We start from the raw sequence: 22,908 nt of genomic DNA, 5'->3' as shown, positions 1-22,908 counted from the left end.
CAGATGTCAAAGCGATAAATAACTACCTGACATTCAGAAGACATCTTAAGGCAGCCCTGTTCAGGGAAGTTTTTAATCTGTGATATTTTAGTGTGTTTTTGGTTTCTATGGAAGCCGCCCAGATGGGCGGGGTACAAATAAATTATTATTATTATTATTATTATTATTATTATTATTATTATTATTATTATTATTATTATTTGGCCAGCATGACTAAGCCGCTTCTGGCAAACCAGAGCAGCGCACAGAAACGCCATTTACCTTCCCACCAGAGCGGTACCTATTTAATTAATTAAGCTTTATTGTATTTATGTGTGTGGTGGTATTATGTGGGGTTGGAAATATTTTACCTCTTTGGTTTTTCTTTTCCTTCCTTCTTTCTGTTTTTTCTTTTTCGGTTATGTTAAAGTTATGTTTTGATATGAAACTGAATAAATATTATGGGAGGGGGGAGAAAAACTGCCCCAGCTGTTTCCACACCTGACATTAATTTCCCCACTGAAGACCTTTGCGTCGCCTACTGCTTTCCGAAAAGCTTTGAACCTCTCCAAAGTTCAGCGATAGGAAACCGACATCCACTCTGCTCTCTCCATCTGCCTCACGCCCTGTTGTGGAGGCAGCCCCCCCCCAATGCCTTGTGAAATCTTAACTCCCCCCCCCCAGCCTCCCTCCCCCAGCGACCCCCCGGGGACCACCGGAATGCAGGCAATGCAGCCCCTTTCCCAACCCCCCTCCCCAGGCCTGAATTCCTTACATAGCTGAGGAGATTGCTAACATCTGGGGTCTCCATCACAGTGAAACTGAGAGCAGAAGGGGCTTCATGTATATGTATATTAAGGTGGTGATGTATGGAAGTGAGAGCTGGACCATCAAGAAGGCAGATCGCCGAAGAATGGATGCTTTTGAATTCTGGTGCTGGAGGAGACTCTTGAGAGTCCCATGGACTGCAAGAAGATCAAACCTCTCAATTCTGAAGGAAATCAGCCCTGAGTGCTCACTGGAAGGACAGATCCTGAAGCTGAGGCTCCCAGACTTTGGCCACCTCAGGAGAAGAGAAGACTCCCTGGAAAAGACCCTGATGTTGGTGGATCCCTCCCTGTGAGAAGTGAGGTCACAGAGAACCAGGCAGAGGGCCTTCTCGATGGTGGCACCTGCCCTGTTGAACGCGGTCCCACCAGATGTCAAAGAGAAAAACAACTGCCAGACTTTTAGAAGACATCTGAAGGCAGCACTGTTTAGGGAAGCTTTTAACATTTAACAGACTATTGTATTTTAATATTTTGTTGGAAGTCGCCCAGAGTTGCTGGGGAAACCCAGCCAGATGGGCATTGTATAAATAATAAATTGTTGTTGTTGTTGTTGTTGTTGTCGTTGTTGTTATCATCGGTAGCCAGTGCATTCAGACCAGGATCGGTGCAATACAGTGGTACCTCGGGTTACATACGCTTCAGGTTACATACGCTTCACGTTACAGACTCCACTAACCCAGAAATAGTGCTTCACGTTAAGAACAGAAATCATGCTCCGGCGGCACAGTGACAGCAGGAGACCCCATTTGCTAAAGGGGTGCTTCAGGTTAAGAACAGTTTCAGGTTAAGAACGGACCTCTGGAACGAATTAAGTACTTAACCCGAGGTACCACTGTATGCTCAAATCGTCTTGCTCCGGTGAGCAACCCAGCCGCTGAATTCGGCACCGGCTGAAGTTTCCGAGGCAGCCCTACGTAGAACGCATTGCAGAAATCTAACCTTGAGGTTACCAGAGCATAGATGAGAGCAGCTAGGCTATCCCTGTCCAGATAGGGGCATGGCTTCTAGGGGCTGTGGGCGTGGCCTGGGGCAAAAGTGGGTGGAGCAACAGACAACGGCGCTTATTATTGTCCAGCAGCTTACATCCCAACAGTGCAAAGGCTGGGGGTTTTGTGCACCCAGCCGCCCACCTCGCACACATGCGCATCTCACATAAAGTCCCCCTGTTGCCTCACCTCCTCCGGAGCCGCAGTTTGGAGACAGCTGCCCATTGGAACACGTGCACATGTTCGGTCGAGAGCAGAACCCATCTCCGCAGGAATTTCGGCAAATGGCTGTTGGGAAAAAGGGGGCAGAGAATAAGAAAAGGAGTTTAAAGGCCCTGTCCTTTCATCCCTACCCTAACATTCCTCCAAGGAGGGTCTCATCTCCATTCCGGCCTCACAACAACCCTGTGAGGTGGGCTCGCCTGAGAGCTCACAAGGTCACCAGGGCCGGATTTAGGTTTGTTGAGGCCCTAAGTCACTGAAGGCAAGGGACGCTGGTGGCGCTGTGGGTTAAACCACAGAGCCTAGGACTTGCCGATCAGAAGGTCGGCGGTTCGAATCCCCGCAATGACGGGGTGAGCTCCCGTTGCTCGGTCCCTGCTCCTGCCAACCTAGCAGTTCGAAAGCACGTCAAAGTGCAAGTAGATAAATAGGTACCGCTCCGACGGGAAGGTAAACGGCGTTTCCGTGCGCAGCTCTGGTTCGCCAGAAGCGGCTTAGTCCTGCTGGCCACATGACCCGGAAGCTGTACGCTGGCTCCCTCGGCCAATAAAGGGAGATGAGCGCCGCAACCCCAGAGTCAGTCACGACTGCACCTAATGGTCAGGGGTTCCTTTACCTTTACCTTTATGCCACTGGAGGTAATGGGGCCCTTTCTATGTCCAGCTGTCCTTTGTCAACAACAAATTGTCACTTGCTACATGGTAATTTATGGAGCTAATAGGTATCTCAAGCCATTTGCACATGTTGCCGTGCAACCAGTCCACACAGAATGTAGGCACCCTATATATAAAGGTAAAGGGACCCCTGACCATTAGGTCCAGTCGTGGCCGACTCTGGGGTTGCGGCGCTCACCTCGCTTTACTGGCTGAGGGAGTCGGCGTACAGCTTCCGGGTCATGTGGCCAGCAGGACTAAGCCGCTTCTGGCGAACCAGAGCAGCGCATGGAAACACCGTTTACCTTCCCGCTGGGGTGGTACCTATTTATCTACTTGCACTGGTGTTCTTTCGAACTGCTAGGTGGGCAGGAGCAGGGACCGAGCAATGGGAACTCACCCCGCCATGCGGATTCGAACCACCGACTTTCTGATCGGCAAGTCCTAGGCTCTGTGGTTTAACCCACAGCGTCCCCCCAGCACTCTTAGGAAACTACAATTCCCAGAACTCACTGGGTGGAGCCATGACCGTTTAAAAGGCGATAACACTGTGCTAAGTGGGACCTATACAGTGATGCCTCGCAAGACGAAAAGAATCCGTTCCGCAATTCTCTTCGTCTAGCGGTTTTTTCGTCTTGCGAAGCAAGCCCATTGACAGCTTAGCGGATTAGCGCTACAGCGGTCTAGCGGCTTCTAGCGATCAGCTGTTAAGCGGCTTATCAGCGGTTCAGCTGTTAAGTGGCTTAGCGGCTTAGGAAAAGGGGGGGAAAGCGAAAAAAACCCGCGGGGACTCGCAAGATTTTTTCGTCTTGCGAAGCAAGCCCATAGGGAAATTCGTTTTGCGAAGTGCCTCCAAAACGGAAAACCTTTCGTCTTGCGGGTTTTCCGTCTTGCGAGGCGTTCGTCTTGCGGGGCACCACTGTACCAGGCTTGCATACCAGTTGTTAAACCTCCTTATAATTTAGCCCTGGAACGAGCATTCAAGCAGCTGAAACAAAAGAGCTCTTGCAAAACCAACTTTTCTGGTTGTGTTATTTGAGGATCTTCATAGGGGGTGGGGACAAATCTAGATGGAGCTTTCCATTTGTTTGAGTGCTTGTTTTGATCCCAAGGACAGCTCACACTTGTAGGTAGAAACATCAAACCGAAATGTTTCACCCCAATAAAGCAAAGCCGTGAAAACAGCCATTTTAAGAACATTTCATGCCCCAGAGTTAAGGCTGCTTGCGCAAAACCAACTTAATATGGAACATTTTTAAAAGCAGAGGTAAATAAGCCGTTAAATTTTAAGAAAGAAACCGTAAACCAGTTCAGATCCCCAGCTAGACTTAATCAAATGGGTTATCGTGAAAGCCAAAGAGGTAATAGAGCAGCGGTCCCCAACCTGTGGCCCATGGACCGGAAGCAGCCCACAGAGGCCAATTTAACGGGCCCACAAGCCGCCCAAGAACCGAGCCACCTGCTTGGCAAGTCCCTGCTCACTGCGCTAAACCGGCACAGCACTGTGGAGGTGGGGACTCTCTTCCGTGGCTTCGGAAATCGCTTCTGCACTGGTTAATTAATTAATGCACTGGTTCCCACCGGGGAGACATAACCCTGGCTTATACTAATGGACAGTGCACTGGATCCCACCAGAGAGACATAACCCTGGCTCATACTCATGGACAATGCACTGGTTCCCACCAGGGAGACATAACCCTGGCTCAGACTCACGGACAATGCACTGGTTCCCACAGGGGAGACATAATCCTGGCTCATACTCATGGACAATGCACTAGTTCCCACAGGGGAGACATAACCCTGGCCCATACTCATGGACAATGCACTGGTTCCCACAGGGGAGACATAACCCTGGCTCATACTCACGGACAATGCACTGGTTTCCACCGGGGAGACATAACCCTGGCTCATACTCACAGACAATGCACTGGTTCCCACCCGGAAGATATAACCCTGGCTCATACTCACGGACAATGCACTGGTTCCCACCAGGGAGACATAACCTTGGCTCATACTAACAGACAATGCATGGTTCCCACCCGGAAGACATAACCCTGGCTCATACTCATGGACAATGCACTAGTTCCCACAGGGGAGACATAACCCTGGCCCATACTCATGGACAATGCACTGGTTCCCACAGGGGAGACATAACCCTGGCTCATACTCACGGACAGTGCACTGGATCCCACCCGGAAGACATAACCCTGGCTCATACTCACGGACAGTGCACTGGATCCCACCAGGGAGACATAACCCTGGCTCATACTCATGGACAATGCACTGGTTCCCACCGGGGAGACATAACCCTGGCTCATACTCACGGACAATGCACTGGATCCCACCAGGGAGACAAACCCTGGCTCATACTCACGGACAATGCACTGGTTCCCACCGGGGAGGGTTTTCCATCCTGGGCAGCAGTACGAGTGGAACCGGGATCCGCATACGTTGGGCCTGAAAGTCAATGAGAGAGTCACAAGCTGAATGTTTGCTGCTTGCAGCGGCCAGTAAACCTGTAGGTGGGGCAGATGGCGGTGTTTGCCTGGATGCTACCTGTGTCTGGGGTTGTTCGGAGCAACTGCAAAACACCTGAGACTTCCTGACGCTGAGTGAGACCATCATCCACCTTAGCATCGCTTACACTGATCAGCAAGAGCTCTTTGGAGTCTCAAGGCAGACACTGGGCTTTCCCAAACTTGCAGCCAAGACTGATCTGACTGGCAGCATTTTCCTGGGGTTTCAGGCAAAGGCGATTTCCGACTCTGACCTGGAGACCCTAGGACCTGTTGCATGCCATTGAACCCATTGCCAGGGATCGGTCAGCTGTGATTCGTGGCATTGCAGCGGGTTGGACTGAATGACCTTTGGGTCCCTTCCGTTCTATGAGCATCAGGAGAACTTAAAGGTTACATCAGCGTTGTTGAGACATCAGAGAGAGAATACAAGGTTCAGCAAAGGGAGAGAATTAAAAACAGAATGAAAGAGGGGGCGAGAAGTCAATGAAAATAACGGTTTTGCTATGTATTGAAAAGCGTGTGTTTATTTATTTTTGAAAAGTAAAAAGATGATAAGGAATAAGTGTGAATTTCGGGAAGACATAAAACCGTAGAATTGTAGAGTCGGAAGGGAACCCAGGGGTCATCTAGAGCTCAACTCAAGCACCCAAGACAAATGTCCGTCCAACCTCTGCTTTGCAACTGCCAAGGCAGTCCGCCACATCCCAAGGGAGACTGTTCCACTGTCGAACGGCTCTCACTGTCCGAAGGTTCTTCCTGATGTTGGGTTTCTTGTCACTTGAAGCCATGGGTTCGAGTCCTGCCCTTCCAGAGCAGGAGAAAACAAGCTCGCTCCATCCTCCATGGGAGAGCCCTTTAGATATTTGAAGAAGCTCTCATATCTCCTCTTTTCCAGGCTAAACATACCCATCTCCTTCCATCTTTCCTGTGCTTCAGTTCCCGTATTGTTTTGGGACATAGCTGTCAACGCTTCCTTTTTTTGAAGGGAAATTCCCTTATTCCGAATAGGATTCCTTGCAAGAAAGGGGAAAAGTTGACAGCTGAAAGTTGGACCATAAAGAAGGCTGGTTGCCGAAGAATGGATGCTTTTGAATTCTGGTGCTGGAGGAGACTCTTGAGAGTCCCATGGACTGCAAAAAGATCAAACCTCTCCATTCGGAAGGAAATCAGCCCTGAGTGCTCACTGGAAGGACAGATCCTGAAGCTGAGGCTCCAAGACTTTGGCCTCCTCATGAGAAGAGAAGACTCCCTGGAAAAGACCCTGATTTTGGGTAAGATGGAGGGCGCAAGGAGAAGGGGACGACAGAGGACGAGATCTTGGGACAGTGTTCTCGAAGCTACCAGCATGAGTTTGACTAAACTGCTGGAGGCAGTGGAAGACAGGAGTGCCTGGTGTCCAGGGGGTCACCAAGAGTTGGACACGACTAAACAACAATGTTTTGGGAAGAGTAAACCAGGCCTTCAAATGCAATTGGGATGAAATTCCTCTTGCACCCCTAGCTGTGATCGGCCGGCTTAGCTCGCGATGGTTTGCAGACACCCCTGACAGCAAGGCTCCCCGCGTTTACCTGGGAGTAAACCTCCTCAAACTCAACGGGGATTAACCTCCAAGCCAAGAAAAGGCCTGGGAACAAGTCGTTGCACAGCAGCACGACCCTGAAAACGCTCGCCGGGGAGTTAGCAGCGCCAGTTCCAGCGAGGCTTCGTCCCAAAATGTGTGTGGGCCTCAGCCTCAGACATACCTTTGCTTGGAGTTCTTGTATCAATACATCTGCTATATGTTTACATTATGGGCTGGAGGTGGGGGTTAGGAAGAGGGGGGTTCTCTCTCACAAACACGAACATCCAAGAACGACAGAACATGCTTATAGTAAAGGATGCTGTGGTCTAAACCACTGAGCCTCTTGGGCTTGCCGATCAGAAGGTCGGCGGTTCGAATCCCCACGATGGAATGAGCTCCCATTGCTCCATCCCAGCTCCTGCCAACCTAGCATTTCGAAAGCACGCCAGTGCAAGTAGATAAATAGATACCGCTGTGGCAGGAAGGTAAACAGCATTTCCGTGCGCTGCTCTGGTTTCCGTCACGGTGTCCCGTTGTGCCAGAAGCGGTTTTGTCCTGCTGGCCACATGACCCGGAAAGCTGTCTGTGGGCAAACGCTGGCTCCCTCGGCCTGAAAGTGAGATGAGTGCCGCAACCCTATAGTCGCCTTTGACTGGACTTAACTGTCCAGGGGTCCTTTACCCATAGTACAGGCAGAGGCTCTGTGGTCACAAGGCATGGATGTCCTGATAAGGTCTTGATGTGACCGTACATCAGAGTGCAATGGCAAACACAAACTGTCTCTTCAGCCATCAGCAAGGAATGAAACAATTTCCATTTCCTTGTCTATTTTTGCCTGCCTCCAATCTAAAGTTCTACCCCTTGCATGTCATTTTTTTTATATACAATATACAAAAAAGCAGTGGCGTAGCGTGGGTTGTTAGCACCCGGGGCAAGGCAAGTAATTTGCGCCTCCTAACCCATGGATTTTAGTAGGGGCAGAGAGCTGCAAGTGCGAGAAGGCCCCTCCAGATGTTGCGCCCGGTGCGGCCGGCCCCCCCTGCACCCCCACGCTACGCCACTGCAAAAAAGAAAAACAAACGGATGGGATGGGATGGATGTGATGGATCCATAGATAGATAGATAGATAGATAGATAGATAGATAGATAGATGATAGATGAAGGATAGATAGATGATAGATATAGATAGATAGATAGATAGATAGATAGATAGATAGATAGAAGATAGATAGGTAGATAGATAGATGATAGATAGATAGATAGATAGATAGATAGATAGATAGATAGATAGATAGATGATAGATAGATGATAGATAGATAGATGATAGATAGATAGATAGATAGATAGATAGATAGATAGATAGATAGATAGATGATAGATAGATGATAGATAGATAGATGATAGATAGATAGATAGATAGATAGATAGATAGATGATAGATAGATGATAGATAGATTACATAGATAGATAGATGATAGATAGATAGATAGATAGATAGATAGATAGATAGATAGAGATAGATAGATAGATAGATAGATAGATAGATAGATAGATAGATATAGATAGATAGATAGATAGATAGATGATAGATAGAGATAGATGATAAATAGATAGATAGATAGATAGATAGATAGATAGATAGATATAGATAGATTAGATAGTTAGATAGATAGATAGATAGATAGATAGATAGATAGATAGATAGATAGAGATATAGATAGATATAGATAGATAGATAGATGATAGATAGGTTTTTTAGATTTTTCTAATTTACAATTCATTTAAGGGTAAGGGGACCCCTGACCATTAGGTCCAGTCATGACCGACTCTGGGGTTGCGGCGCTCATCTCGCTTTACTGGCCGAGGGAGCCGGCGTACAGCTTCCGGGTCATGTGGCCTGCAGGACTAAGTGGCTTCTGGCGAACCAGAGCAGCGCATGGAAACGCCATTTACCTTCCCGCTGGAGCGGTACCTATTTATCTACTTGAGCTTTGCTGTGCTTTCAAACTGCTAGGTTGGCAGGAGCAGGGACCGAACAATGGGAGCTCACCCAGTTGCAGGGATTCGAACCACCAACCTTCTGACCGGCAACCCCTAGGCTCAGTGCTTTAACCCACAGCGCCACCCGCGTCCCATATATTTCATTTAAACAACCTTAAATCAATGACTTCCCTTCTTCTCTTTCCATACTTCCTTTTGCATCCCTGCATATTTTAAACAAACTAAACCATTCCGTGTTCCATTGTTGCATCCATCAAAACTTATCTGCACTGTTGAATTTATCTTAATACTACCAGTGTTTTGAAATGTGCACCATTTTCACCCATATAATCAGTAAACATTCTCCAGACTTTTTTTAAACGTACATCCTTCTCGTTCTCTTGTTCCATATGTTAAATCTGCAAGCTGCACGTCTTCCATCAGTTCAAGTTCTTTGGCTGGGACCTTTTTGGTTTTCCATTTTGGGGGCTAGCAAATCACGGGTGTCAAAAAAGACTATTTATTTCGGCTGCTGATGCGGCCGCCTATGTTTTGATGAATTCTTCTTCCTTGTAGGCTTTCAAGCAGAGGTTTGCAGGCCATCTGTCATGGATGTTTTAGCTGAGATTACGTCCCTTCCAATTCTACAATTCTACGAGTTTATGTAAATCACATAACTCGCATTCATTTGATATACATCAAAGCAATGGCTTTGCATGCAACATTAGTCCTTCTCGGAGTAGACCCATAGAAACGAAAAAATATTAGTAGGAGTATTTATTGTATTCTAGCTGTTTCCTCATTCAATTCCCACAACAACCCTGAGAGGCAGTCACTAGCTCTCAGGGTTGAAAGCGAGCTTCATGGCTGAGCAGGAATTTGAACTCGTCTCCCATTACCCTCATCATGGAAACATAGAGTTGGAAGGGATCCTGATGATCAGTGTAGGAATCTTTGACCTATGACCCTGAGATTAAGAGTTTCGTCCTCTAACAACCGAGCCATCCCATGCCAACATTTCCCCCTAAGCACGACATTTCACTGCTTCTGAATTCAACCCAGGTCTTCCTGTTTGTATTAGCTGTCCAATAGAGCAGACAAAATTTCGTGGTGGTTCTGGTGTGCTGGGGACCACGGATGCAAAAACACACCTCTTTGTATTTCTGGTGATGGCCAGTGGCGTAGTGTTGGTTGTCAGCACCCAGGGCAAGGCAAGTAATTTGCGCCCCCCTAACCCGTGAATTTGCGCCCCCTAACCTGTGAATTTGCGCCCCCTAACCCGTGAATTTGCACCCCCTAGCCCGTGGATTTGCGCCCCCTAACCTGTGAATTTGCGCCCCCTAACCCGTGGATTTGCGCCCCCTAACCCGTGAATTTGCGCCCCCTAACCCGTGAATTTGCGCCCCCTAACCCGTGGATTTGCGCCCCCTAACCCTAACCCCCAGATGTTGCGCCCGGTGCGGCCGCCCCCCCCCCTGCACCCCCCACGCTACTCCACTGGTGATGGCCAATAGTTTCTCCGCTGACAACATGTGACAGACAGACTGATGTTTTCAACAGCTAAATTGTTCTGAGATACAGTGGTACCTTGGTTCTCAAACGCCTTGCTTCCCAAACGCCGAAAACCCGGATGTAAGTGTTCCGGTTTTTGAATGTTTTTCAGAAACCGAACGTTCTATGCGGCTGTCGGCTATTGTTTCTGGGGCGCCTGCACCAATCAGAAGCTGCGCCTCGGTTTCCAAACATTTCGGAAGTCAAATGGAACGGATTAAGTTTGGCGCTTTTGTTTTTGCTGTTTATTTTGCATTTTCTGTTTTTGAGGCTTCTTCAGTTCATTTGTTTTTGTGACTGTGTGGAACCCAGTTCAGCTACTGATTGATTGATTGATTGATTGATCGAGTGACTGCGGAAATGGATAAATGCCCCTCATCCAAACAGTGACTCTCATCAGTGCAGGTAAGAAAAAATAATTATTTTTATTTTTATTATCTATGATACTGTCTTATTTATTTGATAGTACAGTACATTTATTTCCTGCCAACCTAGCAGTTCAAAAGCACGTCAAAGTGCAAGGAGATAAATAGTTCCAGTTACAGATAGGTAGCCGTGTTGGTCTGCCATAGTCAAAACAAAAAAAATTCCTTCCAGTAGCACCTTAAAGACCAACTAAGTTAGTTCTTGGTAGGAGCTTTCGTGTGCACGCAGTGTATCTGAAGAAGTGTGCGTGCACACGAAAGCTCATACCAAGAACTAACTTAGTTGGTCTTTAAGGTGCTACTGGAAGGAGATAAATAGGTACCGCTCTGGTGGGAAGGTAAATGGCATTTCCGTGCGCTGCTCTGGTTTGCCAGAAGCGGCTCAGTCCTGCTGGCCACATGACCCGGAAGCTGTTGGCCGGCTCCCTCGGCCAATAAAGCGAGATGAGCGCTGCAACCCCAGAGTCGGCCACGGCTAGACCTAATGGTCAGGGGTCCCTTTACCTTTACTTTACATTGATTATTGCTTTCATTTTATGGATCAATGGTCTTGTTAGATAGTAAAATTCATGTTAAACTGTTGTTTTGGGGCTTTTTTTAAAAAAAATATCTGGAACAGATTAATCCATTTTGCATTGCTTTCTATCAGAAAGCACACATTGGCTTTGGAACGATTTGGTTATGGCATGGACTTCCAGAACGGATTAAGTTTGAGAACCGAGGTCCCGCTGTATTTTGCAGGGAGCAATCCTTAAATGTGACAGAATGCAGGGGGAACGAGACACCCAGGCAGGAAATGGTCAGAGAATCAATTTAAGCGCAAAAACATTTGGGCGAAGAAGGGAGCAGATCACACGACGCCTCGCCAGCTGCAGAACCAAATGGAAGGCAAACAGCCTCCTTTTGTTGCAAAGGATGAACCACCCACGACCATGTCTGTCAAGTTTATTAATGGATTCCGATGCCTCCATCTAACGGCTGGTTTTCCTTTAATGCTTTTAACACACTCTGCCCAGCTTTCTTGCCCAAGGGGCAATCTTATGATTCTAGGTAAAGGTAAAGGGACCCCTGACCATTAGGTCCAGTGGTGGCCGACTCTGGGGTTGCGGCACTCGTCTCGCTTTATTGGCTGAGGGAGCCGGCGTACAGCTTCCGGGTCATGTGGCCAGCAGGACTAAGCCGCTTCTGGCGAACCAGAGCAGCGCATGGAAACGCCGTTTACCTTCCCGCTGGAGCGATACCTATTTATCTATTTGCACCGGTGTGCTTTCGAACTGCTAGGCGGTCAGGAGCAGGGACCGAGCAACAGGAGCTCACCCCGTCGCGGGGATTCGAACCGCCAGCCTTCTGATCAGCAAGTCCTAGGCTCTGTGGTTTAACCCACAGCGCCTCCCACATCCTGCTTTTATGATTCTACAAACGCTTAAAACACATTCAGTCATGGCGCACTGGGCAAGAGATTTGGAATATAATAGTCAGATGGCAGACTGGGAAACGCGCCAGGCACCCACAAATTTTGGTGCCACGGCCATGGCACCCACGGCCCTGGGCACCCACAGTTGTGGCGGAGCCAGGTTGGCGCTCCTGCCCGCAGCGCCATGCGCAATCTACAAAACCCGCTTGTTTCTTTGAAGACCGTGACGTATTGGTCCGTTCCCCGCTGAAATCAGAAGCTGCCCTCCTGTATCCCGGTCACCAGCGGCATGGAAAAGACATTTGTCCGCTTTAATACAGGGGTCAGCAAATTTTTTCAGCAGGGGGCCGGTCCACTGTCTCTCAGACCTTGGGGGGGGCAGACTATACAGTCATACCTCGGGTTACAGCCGCTTCAAGTTGTGTTTTTTCGGGTTGCGGAACGCCGAAACCCAGAAGTATCGGAATGGGTTACTTCTGGGTTTCGGCACTCATGCATGCGCAGAAACACTAAATTGCACTTTGCGCATGTGCAGAAGCACCGAATCGCAACCCAAATGTGCGCAGACATGTGTTGCGAACACTGCAGGTTGCTAACGTGCATCCTGCATGGATCATGTTCGCAAACTGAGCGTCCACTGTATTTTGTAGGGGGGGGGAATGAACGAATTCCTATGCCCCATAAATAACCCAGAGACGCATTTTAAAGAAAAACATGCCTTCTACTCATGTCAAAACACCAGGCAAGCCCCACAAATAACCCAGGTAAAGGTAAAGAACCCCTGACCATTAGGTCCAGTCATGACTGATTGTGGGGTTGCAGCGCTCATCTCGCTTTATTGGCCGAGGGAGCCGGCGTACAGCTTCCGGGTCATGTGGCCAGCAGGGCTAAGCCGCTTCTGGCGAACCAGAGCAGCGCACGGAAACGCCATTTACCTTCCCGCTGGAGTGGTACCTATTTATCTACTTGCACTTTGATGTGCTTTCAAACTGCTAGGTTAGCAAGAGCAGGGACTGAGCAACGGGAGCTCACTCCGTCGCGGGGATTCGAACCGCCGACCATCTGATCGGCAAGTCCTAGGCTCTGTGGTTTAACCCACAGTGCCACCCGCCTTCTGCAAATAAGCCAGAGATGCATTTTAAATAAAAGGACACATTCCACTCATGTAAAAACACCAGGCAGGCCCCCAAAATAACCCAGAGATGCATTTAAAATCAAAGGATACATTCTACTCATGGAAAAACATGCTGATTCCCGGACCATCTGCGGGCCGGATTTAGAAGGCGATTGGGTCGGATGCGGCCCCCGAGCCTTAGTTTGCCTACTCATGGCTTACCCTCTCAAAGTGTCGTGGCCTCTTCGTCTCACTCTGCTGGGGGGCTGCTTGCTCTCATAGCTGCTTGCAAATCTGTCAGGCTGGAGGTCTCCGTCATGCTGTCCGTTGGCGAACTCTCGGTAGAAGGCAAGGGACGTGCAGCCCAGGAGGAAGCGGGTCACCCACAGGGGTCCCATAATGGGTGCAAGGAATCAGGCCACCAATGCCTTGGGTCCAGTGGGAGGGTCTCTGCAGCTCAACAGCAGGAAATCAGAGCTTCCTTTTCTGAGCTGGAAGGGAAAAGAAATCAGATAAGGTCCCGAACTTCCAGTGGCGTAGTGTGGGGGGTGCAGGGGGGCCGGCCGCACCGAGCGCAACATCTGGGGGTTAGGGTTAGGGGGCGCAAATCCACGGGTTAGGGGGCACAAATTACTTGCCTTGCCCCGGGTGCCGACAACCCATGTTACGCCACTGCGAACTTCTCAAGTGCTTCGTAGTCCATGATATTTATATATATATTTAGTGAGACGCGGGTGGCGCCGTGGGTTAAACCACAGAGCCTAGGACTTGCAGATCAGAAGGTCGGCGGTTCGAATCCCCGCCACGGGGTGAGCTCCCGTTGCTCGGTCCCTGCTTCTGCCAACCTAGCAGTTTGAAAGCACCTCAAAGTGCAAGAAGATAAATAGGTACCACTCTGGCGGGAAGGGAAACAGTTTTTCCGTGCACTGCTCTGGTTCGCCAGAAGTGGCTTAGTCCTGCTGGCCACATGACCCGGAAGCTGTACGCCGGCTCCCTCGGCCAATAAAGCGAGATGAGCGCCGTAACCCCAGAGTCGGGCACGACTGGACCTAGGCTCTGTGGTTTAACCCCCAGCGCCACCCGCGTCCCTTAAAATGGCCTTGTAGTGCTTTAAATATGTGGTGTTGCTGTGGCCTTTGTCTTATCTAAATAACTGGCTTTGCTTTGGAAGTGGAGCTCATAGAAGAGGAATCTGCCCCTGTTGCATATATATATATATTCCAAATCTTGTACAATGCATGTATTTCCCTCTCGGCAGTTCCTTAATCATGCACATCTGTGCATCGATAAACACACGGCGGAAAAGAGAGAGGAATGTTGATGTGAATCAATATACAATTCAGTTCTGTGTTGATAAAATCGCTGGCAAAAACACCCAATGCATGGTTCATTATGGTTTAACAAACCACGGTTTAGGACACTGGTGGACGAAGGGGGAGCGGTTTGCCTCAGGTGCCATTGGGGAGGGGTGACATCGCAGCAGCCCCCACCCCCTGGGACGTTCGGCGCTCACCGTGCACAACCCAGGATGCGCGCCATGCACCCCGCGGGTGGCGCGCCATTCAACCTGAGACGTGTAACAACAATAATAATAATTTTATACCCTGCCCATCTGGCTGGGTTTCCCCAGCCACTCTGGGCGGCTTCCAACAGAATATTAAAAGCGTCAGACATTAAAAACTTCCCTAAACAGGGCCGCCTTCAGTTGTCTTTTAAAAGTAAAATAGTTGTTTATTGCCTTGACATCTGGTGGGAGGGCGTTCCACAGGGCGGGCGCCACCACCAAGAAGGCCCTCTGCCTGGTTCCCTGTAACCTCACTTCTCGCAGAGAGGGAACCACCAGAAGGCCCTCGGAGCTGGACCTCCGTGTCCGGGCTGAATGATGGGGGTGGAGACGCTCCTTCAGGGATACTGGACTGAGGCCATTTAGGGCTTGAAAGGTCAGCACCAACACTTTGAATTGTGCTTGGAAATGTCCTGGGAGCCAATGTAGGTCTTTCAGGGCCTGAATGTACGCTGCTCCAGGTGTTGGAGCAGGTAGCTTTGCCACTGTTTTACGGTCGGGGTTTGCAACCGTTGAGCAGTGGCACCCTGAGGTGCCTTGAAGGATGGTCAGGGGTGTCGTGGGCAACATTGGCCTCCATCCCTCTCTCCTTCACTCCCTTCTCTGATGCCCTCATGCATCTCTGCCTCCCAAAGGCTTGCATGGCTGTTTGTTGCAGCAGTCCCGGCTGCAAGCTCCGCAGTTGAATGGATCGCCGAAGAATGGATGCTTTTGAATTCTGGTGCTGGAGGAGACCCTTGAGAGTCCCATGGACTGCAAGAAGATCAAATCTCTTCATTCGGAAGGAAATCAGCCCTGAGTGCTCACTGGAAGGACAGATGCTGAAGCTGAGGCTCCAAGACTTTGGCCACCTCATGAGAAGAGAAGACTCCCTGGAAAAGATCCTGATGTTGGGAAAGATGGAGGGCACAAGGAGAAGGGGATGACAGAGGACGAGATGGTTCTCAAAGCTACCAGCATGAGTTTGACCAAACTGGGGGAGGCAGTGGAAGACAGGAGTGCCTGGCGTGCTCTGGTCCAGGGGGTCACGAAGAGTCGGACATGACTAAACGACTCAACAACAACAAATACGGTTGTAACAAGATGGTTTTGGGGTGTGGTGTTTTGCCAGAGTGTGGGAGCATATACAGTGGTACCTCGGGTTAAGTACTTAATTCGTTCCAGAGGTCCATTCTTAACCTGAAGCACCACTTTAGCTAATGGGGCCTCCTGCTGCGCCGCTGGAGCACAATTTCTGTTCTCATCCTGAAGCAAAGTTCTTAACCCGAGGTACTATTTCTGGGTTAGCGGAGTCTGTAACCTGAAGCGTATGTAACCCGAGGTACCACTGTATACACACCAGCTCAATGCCGCACAAAGGGGTCTCATTGCACTCAGAAAAAGAGTCAAGATTAGTTGGAAGGGACCCCGGGGTCCTCTAGTCCAACCCACTGCACATAGGAGCACATCAATGCGCATGACTGCACATCAGCCATGTGGAAGGGGAAAGAAGCAAAGGAACAGAAGCCTGTGGCAAACAACCCACACTCTGATTGTGAAATTAACTTTTGACATTGAAATCAGATGGTGCAAGAGGGAGCAATGTTCAGGGGGAAAGACCCTAACTAGGGAATTTTGCAGATCTGCCAGTTTGGGGTTCATCCTGTTTCTCATTCGCCCAGCCTTAAATTCAGTTTAGATTTCTACATCTCTACATTAGGTAAAGGGACCCCTGACCATTAGGTCCAGTCGTGGCCGACTCTGGTGTTGCGGCGCTCATCTCTCTTTATTGGCTGAGGGAGCCGGCGTACAGCTTCCGGGTCATGTGGCCAGCAGGACTAAGCCGCTTCTGGCGAACCAGAGCAGTGCACGGAAATGCCGTTTACCTTCCTGCCAGAGTGGTACCTATTTATCTACTTGCACTTTGAGGTGCTTTCGAACTGCTAGGTTGGCAGGAGCAGGGACCGAGCAACGGGAGCTCACCCCGTCATTGCGGGGATTCGAACTGCTGACCTTCTGATCGGCAAGTCCTAGGCTCTGTGGTTTAATCCACAGCACCACATTAGTTGATGGTTTATTTTTCTATTATTATTATTTACATCCTCATGAAAACTCACCAGCATTTTTGTTGTGAATTATTGCTATCTGGGAATTATTGCTGAAGAACCCTGGAATTTCTAATTGCAGAATGTCCCATTTGCATCCCCAGAGAGGGGCTGCCAGTCTGAGCAGACAATATGGGGCTAGATGGACAAATACTTCGAGCTGTTCTAAAGCAACTCCCTATATGCCTGGGTTTAGAAGACCTCTGGCATTTCCAAGTGCAGAATGTCCCCTATTTGCATCCCTGGACAGCAGCTGCCAGTCAGAGCAGACAATATGTAATATAATAATAATAATAATAATAATAATAATAATAATAATAATTTATTATTTATACCCCGCCCACCTGGCTGAGTTTCCCCAGCCACTCTGGGCGGCTCCCAATCAAGTATTAAAAACAATACAGCATTAAATATTAAAAACTTCCCTGAACAGGGTGCCTTCAGATGTATTTTAAAGATAGGATAGCTACTTATTTCCTTCACATCTGAAGGGAGGGCGTTCCACAGGGCGGGCGCCACCACCGAGAAGGCCCTCACTTCTGGCAATGAGGGAAGCACCAGAAGGCCTTCAGAGCTGGACCTCAGTGTCCGGGCTGAACGATGGCCGTGGAGACGCTCCTTCAGGTATACAGGACTGGGGCCGTTTAGGGCTTTCAAGGTCAACACCAACACTTTGAATTGTGCTCGGAAACTACTGGGAGCCAATGCAGATCTCTCAGGACCGGTGTTATGTGGTCCCAGTGGCCACTCCCAGTCACCAGTCTAGCTGCCGCATTCTGGATTAATTGCAGTTTCCGGGTCACCTTCAAAGGTAGCCCTATGTAGAGCGCGTTGCAGTAGGGGCTAGTTTGACAAATACTTTGAGCTGTTCTAAAGCAACTCCCTATGTCCCTGGGTTTAAGCACCCAGCCTAGCATTTTCCTGCCATATGGCCCAACCCCTCCTGAGCCTACATTCCAGCTGGAAGGCGCTTTGTTATTCCACCTGAAGACCACCCAACGAGTTTACAACCTGGATGGCATCCGAAACAAAGGCATCTCAAGCCCCTTAGAGTCTTCGCCTGCAATTCTGTGCATGGTGAGATGGCTGAGAAACTCAATTCAGATTGCAGTTACAAGCAAACAGATTACAATTTGCACTTTCTGAAACAAGGCACAAACATTGCTAGCCTGCGAAAATTCACAGTTTCCTGAATTTTGCAATGCACGTCTCCCGTTAAGCAAAGGTGTACAGCCATGCTTAGAAATGCACCTACTTGCATTCATAACCTTATTGCAATAATGCACTATAACCGGGAGAAATTTATTTGCAGAAGCGTGCATTTTCAGTAGCAATGTTGCTAGAGGGGTGCTGGATTCTAATGAGGATTTAAAAAAAAAAAGTTTGCAGACTGATGTGGAAATACAGATAACCGAACTGAAAGCAGGGTTGCTGCATTTCAAAAAAAAGTGAAAATCTGGACACAAAAGTCTAGATTTCTGACATGGGTTGCTATACGTCTGGATTTTCCCAGACATTTCAGCGATTTTCACCCAGAGACTGTTTCTGAATGCCGTATTCTGGCTGTGTCCAAGAAATTCCGGACGTAGGACATCTCTAACTTAAAGTGTGGAGAAATGAGAAACAGGGAAAATCAGAAATTGAGAGATTTGCCCATTCCTCTATACAAAAAGCACTGGTTGTATAGTTACTCATCTCCTTGTTTCAAGGGTTGCAAAACTCCCTACCTGCCAACATTTCTCTAATGAAAATAGGGACCTCTTAGGAAAACGCGGGTGGCGCTGTGGTCCAAACCACAGAGCCTAGGGCTTGCCGATCAGAAGGTCGGCGGTTCGAATCCTTGCGACGGGGCGAGCTCCCGTTGCTCGGTCCCTGCTCCTGCCAACCTAGCAGTTTGAAAGCACATAAAAGTGCAAGTAGATAAATAGGTACCGCTCAGACGGGAAGGGAAACAGCGTTTCCGTGCGCTGCTCTGGTTCGCCAGAAGCGGCTTCGTCCTGCCGGCCACATGACCTGGAAGCTGTACGCCAGCTCCCTCGGCCAATAAAGCGAGATGAGCGCCGCAACCCCAGAGTCGGCCACGACTGGACCTAATGGTGAGGGGTCCCTTTTACCTTTAAGGGAAAGCAGGGCACTCCAATCGGAAACCAGGTCAGCTTCTGTAAATCCGGGACTGTCCCTGGAAAATAGGGATACTTGGAGGGTCTGTGTCTAGTCCAACCGCTTGCAAAGCAGGAATCTCAGTTAAAACGTCCCTGATAACCAAAGAAGACAGCCTTCTCCTCTTACTGGCAAGACAGTGGAATGTGCTCCCTTGGAAAGTGATGGACTCTCCTTCCTCAGAGCGCTCTCTCTCTCTCTCTCTCTCTCTCTCAAATTGATCTCATCAGGCCCTCTAAGTCACATATCATCATTTAGTTCAATTGGTAGAGCATGATGCTCTTAGGCACATGGGTTTGAGCATCACCTTGGGAAAAAGACGCAAGCATTGCAAAGGTCAGACTAGATGACTCATGAGGTCCCTTCTGACTCTACAATTCTACAATTCTTCGTATAAAGTGGTACCTCGGGTTAAGAACTTAATTCGTTCCGGAGGTCCGTTCTTAACCTGAGGTACCACTTTAGCTAATGGGGCCTCCTGCTGCCACCGCACGATTTCTGTTCTCATCCTGAAGCAAAGTTCTTAACCTGAAGCATTATTTCTGGGTTAGTGGAGTCTGTAACCTGAAGCGTCTGCAACCTGAAGTGTCTGTAACCTGAGGTACCACTGTATATAGTTTTCTGCCCTGTCCTACTGGAAGATCAAAAGTCTCTCTCTTTCTCTCTCTTAAATGGTAAGCTAAAAGGTAAAGGACCCCTGGCTGGTTCAGTCCAGTCAAAGGCGACTACTGGGTTCCGGCGCTCATCTCACTTTCAGGCCGAGGGAGCCGGCGTTTGTCTGCAGGCAGCTTTCCAGGTATATCTGAAGAAGCGTCTCCACCCCCATCTTTCTACCCGGACACCGAGGTCCAGCACCGAGGGTCTTCTGGCGGTTCTCTCACTGCGAGAAGCCAAGTTACAGGGAACCAGGCAGAGGGCCTTCTCGGTGGTGGCGCCTTCCCTGTGGAACGCCCTCCCACCAGATGTCAAAGAGAACAACAACTACCAGACTTTTAGAAGACATCTGAAGGCAGCCCTGTTTAGGGAAGCTTTTAATGTTTGGTGTATTATAGTATTTTAATATTTTTCTGGAAACTGCCCAGAGTGGCTGGGGAAGCCCAGCCAGATGGGCGGGGTATAAATAATTTATTATTATTATTATTATTATTATTATTATTATTATTATTATTATTATTAATTATTATTATTATTATTATTCCAGGTCATGTGGCCAGCAGGACTAAACCGCTTCTGGTGCAGTGGGACACCGTGACAGAAACCAGAGCGCATGGAAATGCCGTTTACCTTCCCGCCAGAGCGGTACCTATTTATCTACTTGCACTTTGATGTGCTTTCGAACTGCTAGTTGGGCAGGAGCAGGGACTGAGCAACAGGAGCTCACCCCATCATTGCGGGGATTCGAACCGCCAACCTTCTGATCAGCAAGTCCTAGGCTCTGTGGTTTAACCCACAGTGCCTCCCACATCCCGCTTTTATGATTCTACAAACGCTTAAAACACATTCAGTCATGACCGCTTCTGGCACAACTGGACACCGTGACGGAAACCAGAGCGCACGGAAATGCCGTTTACCTTCCCGCCAGAGCGGTACCTATTTATCTACTTGCGCTGGCATACTTCGAACTGCTAAGTTGGCAGGAGCTGGGACAGAGCAACGGGAGCTCACCCCATCGTGGGGATTCGACCCAACGACCTTCCGATAGGCAAGCCCAAGATTCTCAGTGGTTTAGACCACAGCACCGCCCACATGCCCCTCTTAAATGGATCTCCTCAGGCGCCCTCAGTCACGTGGGACCACTATCACAGCCAAACGCATTTTTGAGAAGCTCTGGTTATCTGCTCAAGACATGCCTGTCCGTTCCCTCTTCCCAATTTGGGCAACCGTAGTAAACATCTCCGCTACTCTCCCCTGGTTTATCTTGCTCTGGAATCCCTTTGAGCTCACGGCGCGCCTCTCTGAATTGGGATTAACTTAACAGGGAGCATGGAAGAGTGACTGTAAGAAGAAAGGAAATGAAAAATGAATGGTCATTCCAGTCAATCATCGCAGCTCTGGCTCGGTTGGATTCCCAGGGAAAGGAAATCTGAGAGGGGCTTAATGCCCAAACCTCAGCGAGACAGAGACCCCAACAGAGATGGTGTGAGGCATGGGGAAGTCGCTTGCCTGCAAAGGCAGAACAGCACAGATCTGACCTGGGGGCTGCCGATCAGAATACCCTCCTCAGCTGATTTCAGATTGGCTCGCTTTCATGGAGGACCTTAAGGTCCATAAATAGCAACACCCTAGAGGTCCTGGTTCCCAGTAGTGATGTACGGAAGTGAGAGCTGGCTGAAAAATTGATGCTTTTGAATTCTGGTCTGGAGGAGACTCTTGAGAGTCCCATGGACTGCAAGAAGATCCAACCTCTCCATTCGGAAGGAAATCAGCCCTGAGTGCTCACTGGAAGGACAGGTCCTGAAGCTGAGGCTCCAATACTTTGGCCACCTCATGAGAAGAGAGGACTCCCTGGAAAAGACCCTGATGTTGGGAAAGATGGAGGGCACAAGGAGAAGGGGACGACAGAGGACGAGATGGTGGGACAGTGTTCTCGAAGCTACCAGCATGAGTCTGACCAAACTGCGGGAGGCAGTGGAAGACAGGAGGGCCTGGTGTGCTCTGGTCCAGGGGGTCACGAAGAGTCGGATACAACTAAATGACTAAACAACAACAACAGTGGTCCCAGGCCCTAAGGAAGTCAGATTAGCCTCAACCAGAGCCAGGGCCTTTTCAACTCTGGCTCCGGCCTGGTGGAACGCTCTGTCTCATGAGACCAGGGCCCTGCAGGATCTGATTTCTTTCCACAGGACCTGTAAGACAGAGCTGTTCCGCCTGGCCTTTGACTTGGAATCAACTTGATCCCCTCCCCCTCTTTCTTTTTTCCTTTTTCCTTCTGTGATGGAACTCCTACTTGGGGACTTCCCCGGCTTTTTTCTGGCCCACGTGGGACCAGTCTGGACAGTTAGCCTTGGTGAAGACTTGGACGTTTTCATCCCCAAAAAAGTTCTTGAGTTTCTGCTGAAATGAGGCTGCATTTTAATCTTGTATTTTAATCTTGATTTTTAAGTTGTACAGTGGTACCTCGGGTTACATACGTTTCAGCTTACATACGCTTCAGGTTACAGAAATAGTACCTCGGGTTAAGAACTTTGCTTCAGGATGAGAACAGAAATCGTGCTCCGGTGGCACGGCGGCAGCGGGAGGCCCCATTAGCTAAAGTGGTGCTTCAGGTTAAGAACAGTTTCAGGTTAAGAACAGACCTCCTGAACGAATTAAGTACTTAAGCCGAGGTACCACTGTATTTCAACCAATTGTTTTATATCTGGTGTTAGCCACCCTGAGCCCTGTCATGGCTGGGGAGGGCGGGGTATAAATAAAATTTATTATTATTATTATTAATATTATTAAACTGGGAAGGGTAGCTGACGCCGCAGAAGACAGAATCAGAATTCAAGGTGACCTTCAAGAGCGACAAATGTCAGAGTTTACACTTAAACAGAAAAAAAAACAGCTTCACAGGTATAAAATTGGTGACACCTGGCTTTCTAGCAGTACTCGTTGAAAGCATCTGGGGGTCTTGGTGGACCAGGAGTTTCACATGAGTCCACAGTGTGATGCAGCAGCAAAAAAACCCTAATGTTATTCTAGGGGGCATCAACAGAAGTTCTAGTGTCCAGATCAAGGGAAGGCATAGTCCCACTCTATTCTGCCTTGGTCAGACCACACCTGGGATACCGTGTCCAATTCTGGGCACCACAATTTAAGAAGGATGTTGACAAGCTGGAAGGTGGGCAGAGGAGGGTGACTGAGATGATCAAGGGCCTGGAAA

General features: G+C 49.0%; 1 protein-coding gene across 1 annotated transcript in view; it reads right to left on the bottom strand.

Moving 5' to 3' along the window:
* The window catches only part of FBN3 (fibrillin 3), a 163,860-nt gene that overhangs the window by 136,517 nt on the left and 4,435 nt on the right, over nt 1-22,908 (bottom strand). Inside the window, 3 exon segments of the mRNA XM_081895332.1 lie at nt 1,985-2,083; nt 5,045-5,127; nt 13,458-13,726. Coding sequence (XP_081751458.1) covers nt 1,985-2,083; nt 5,045-5,127; nt 13,458-13,633 — 358 coding nt within the window. The 5' untranslated portion in view covers nt 13,634-13,726.

The sequence above is a fragment of the Podarcis melisellensis genome, assembly GCF_964234715.1.
Source record: "Podarcis melisellensis genome assembly, chromosome: 18".
NCBI lineage: Eukaryota > Metazoa > Chordata > Lepidosauria > Squamata > Lacertidae > Podarcis > Podarcis melisellensis.
Note: the sequence above shows the minus strand (reverse complement) of the source record. Positions and strands in the feature narration are given on the sequence as shown.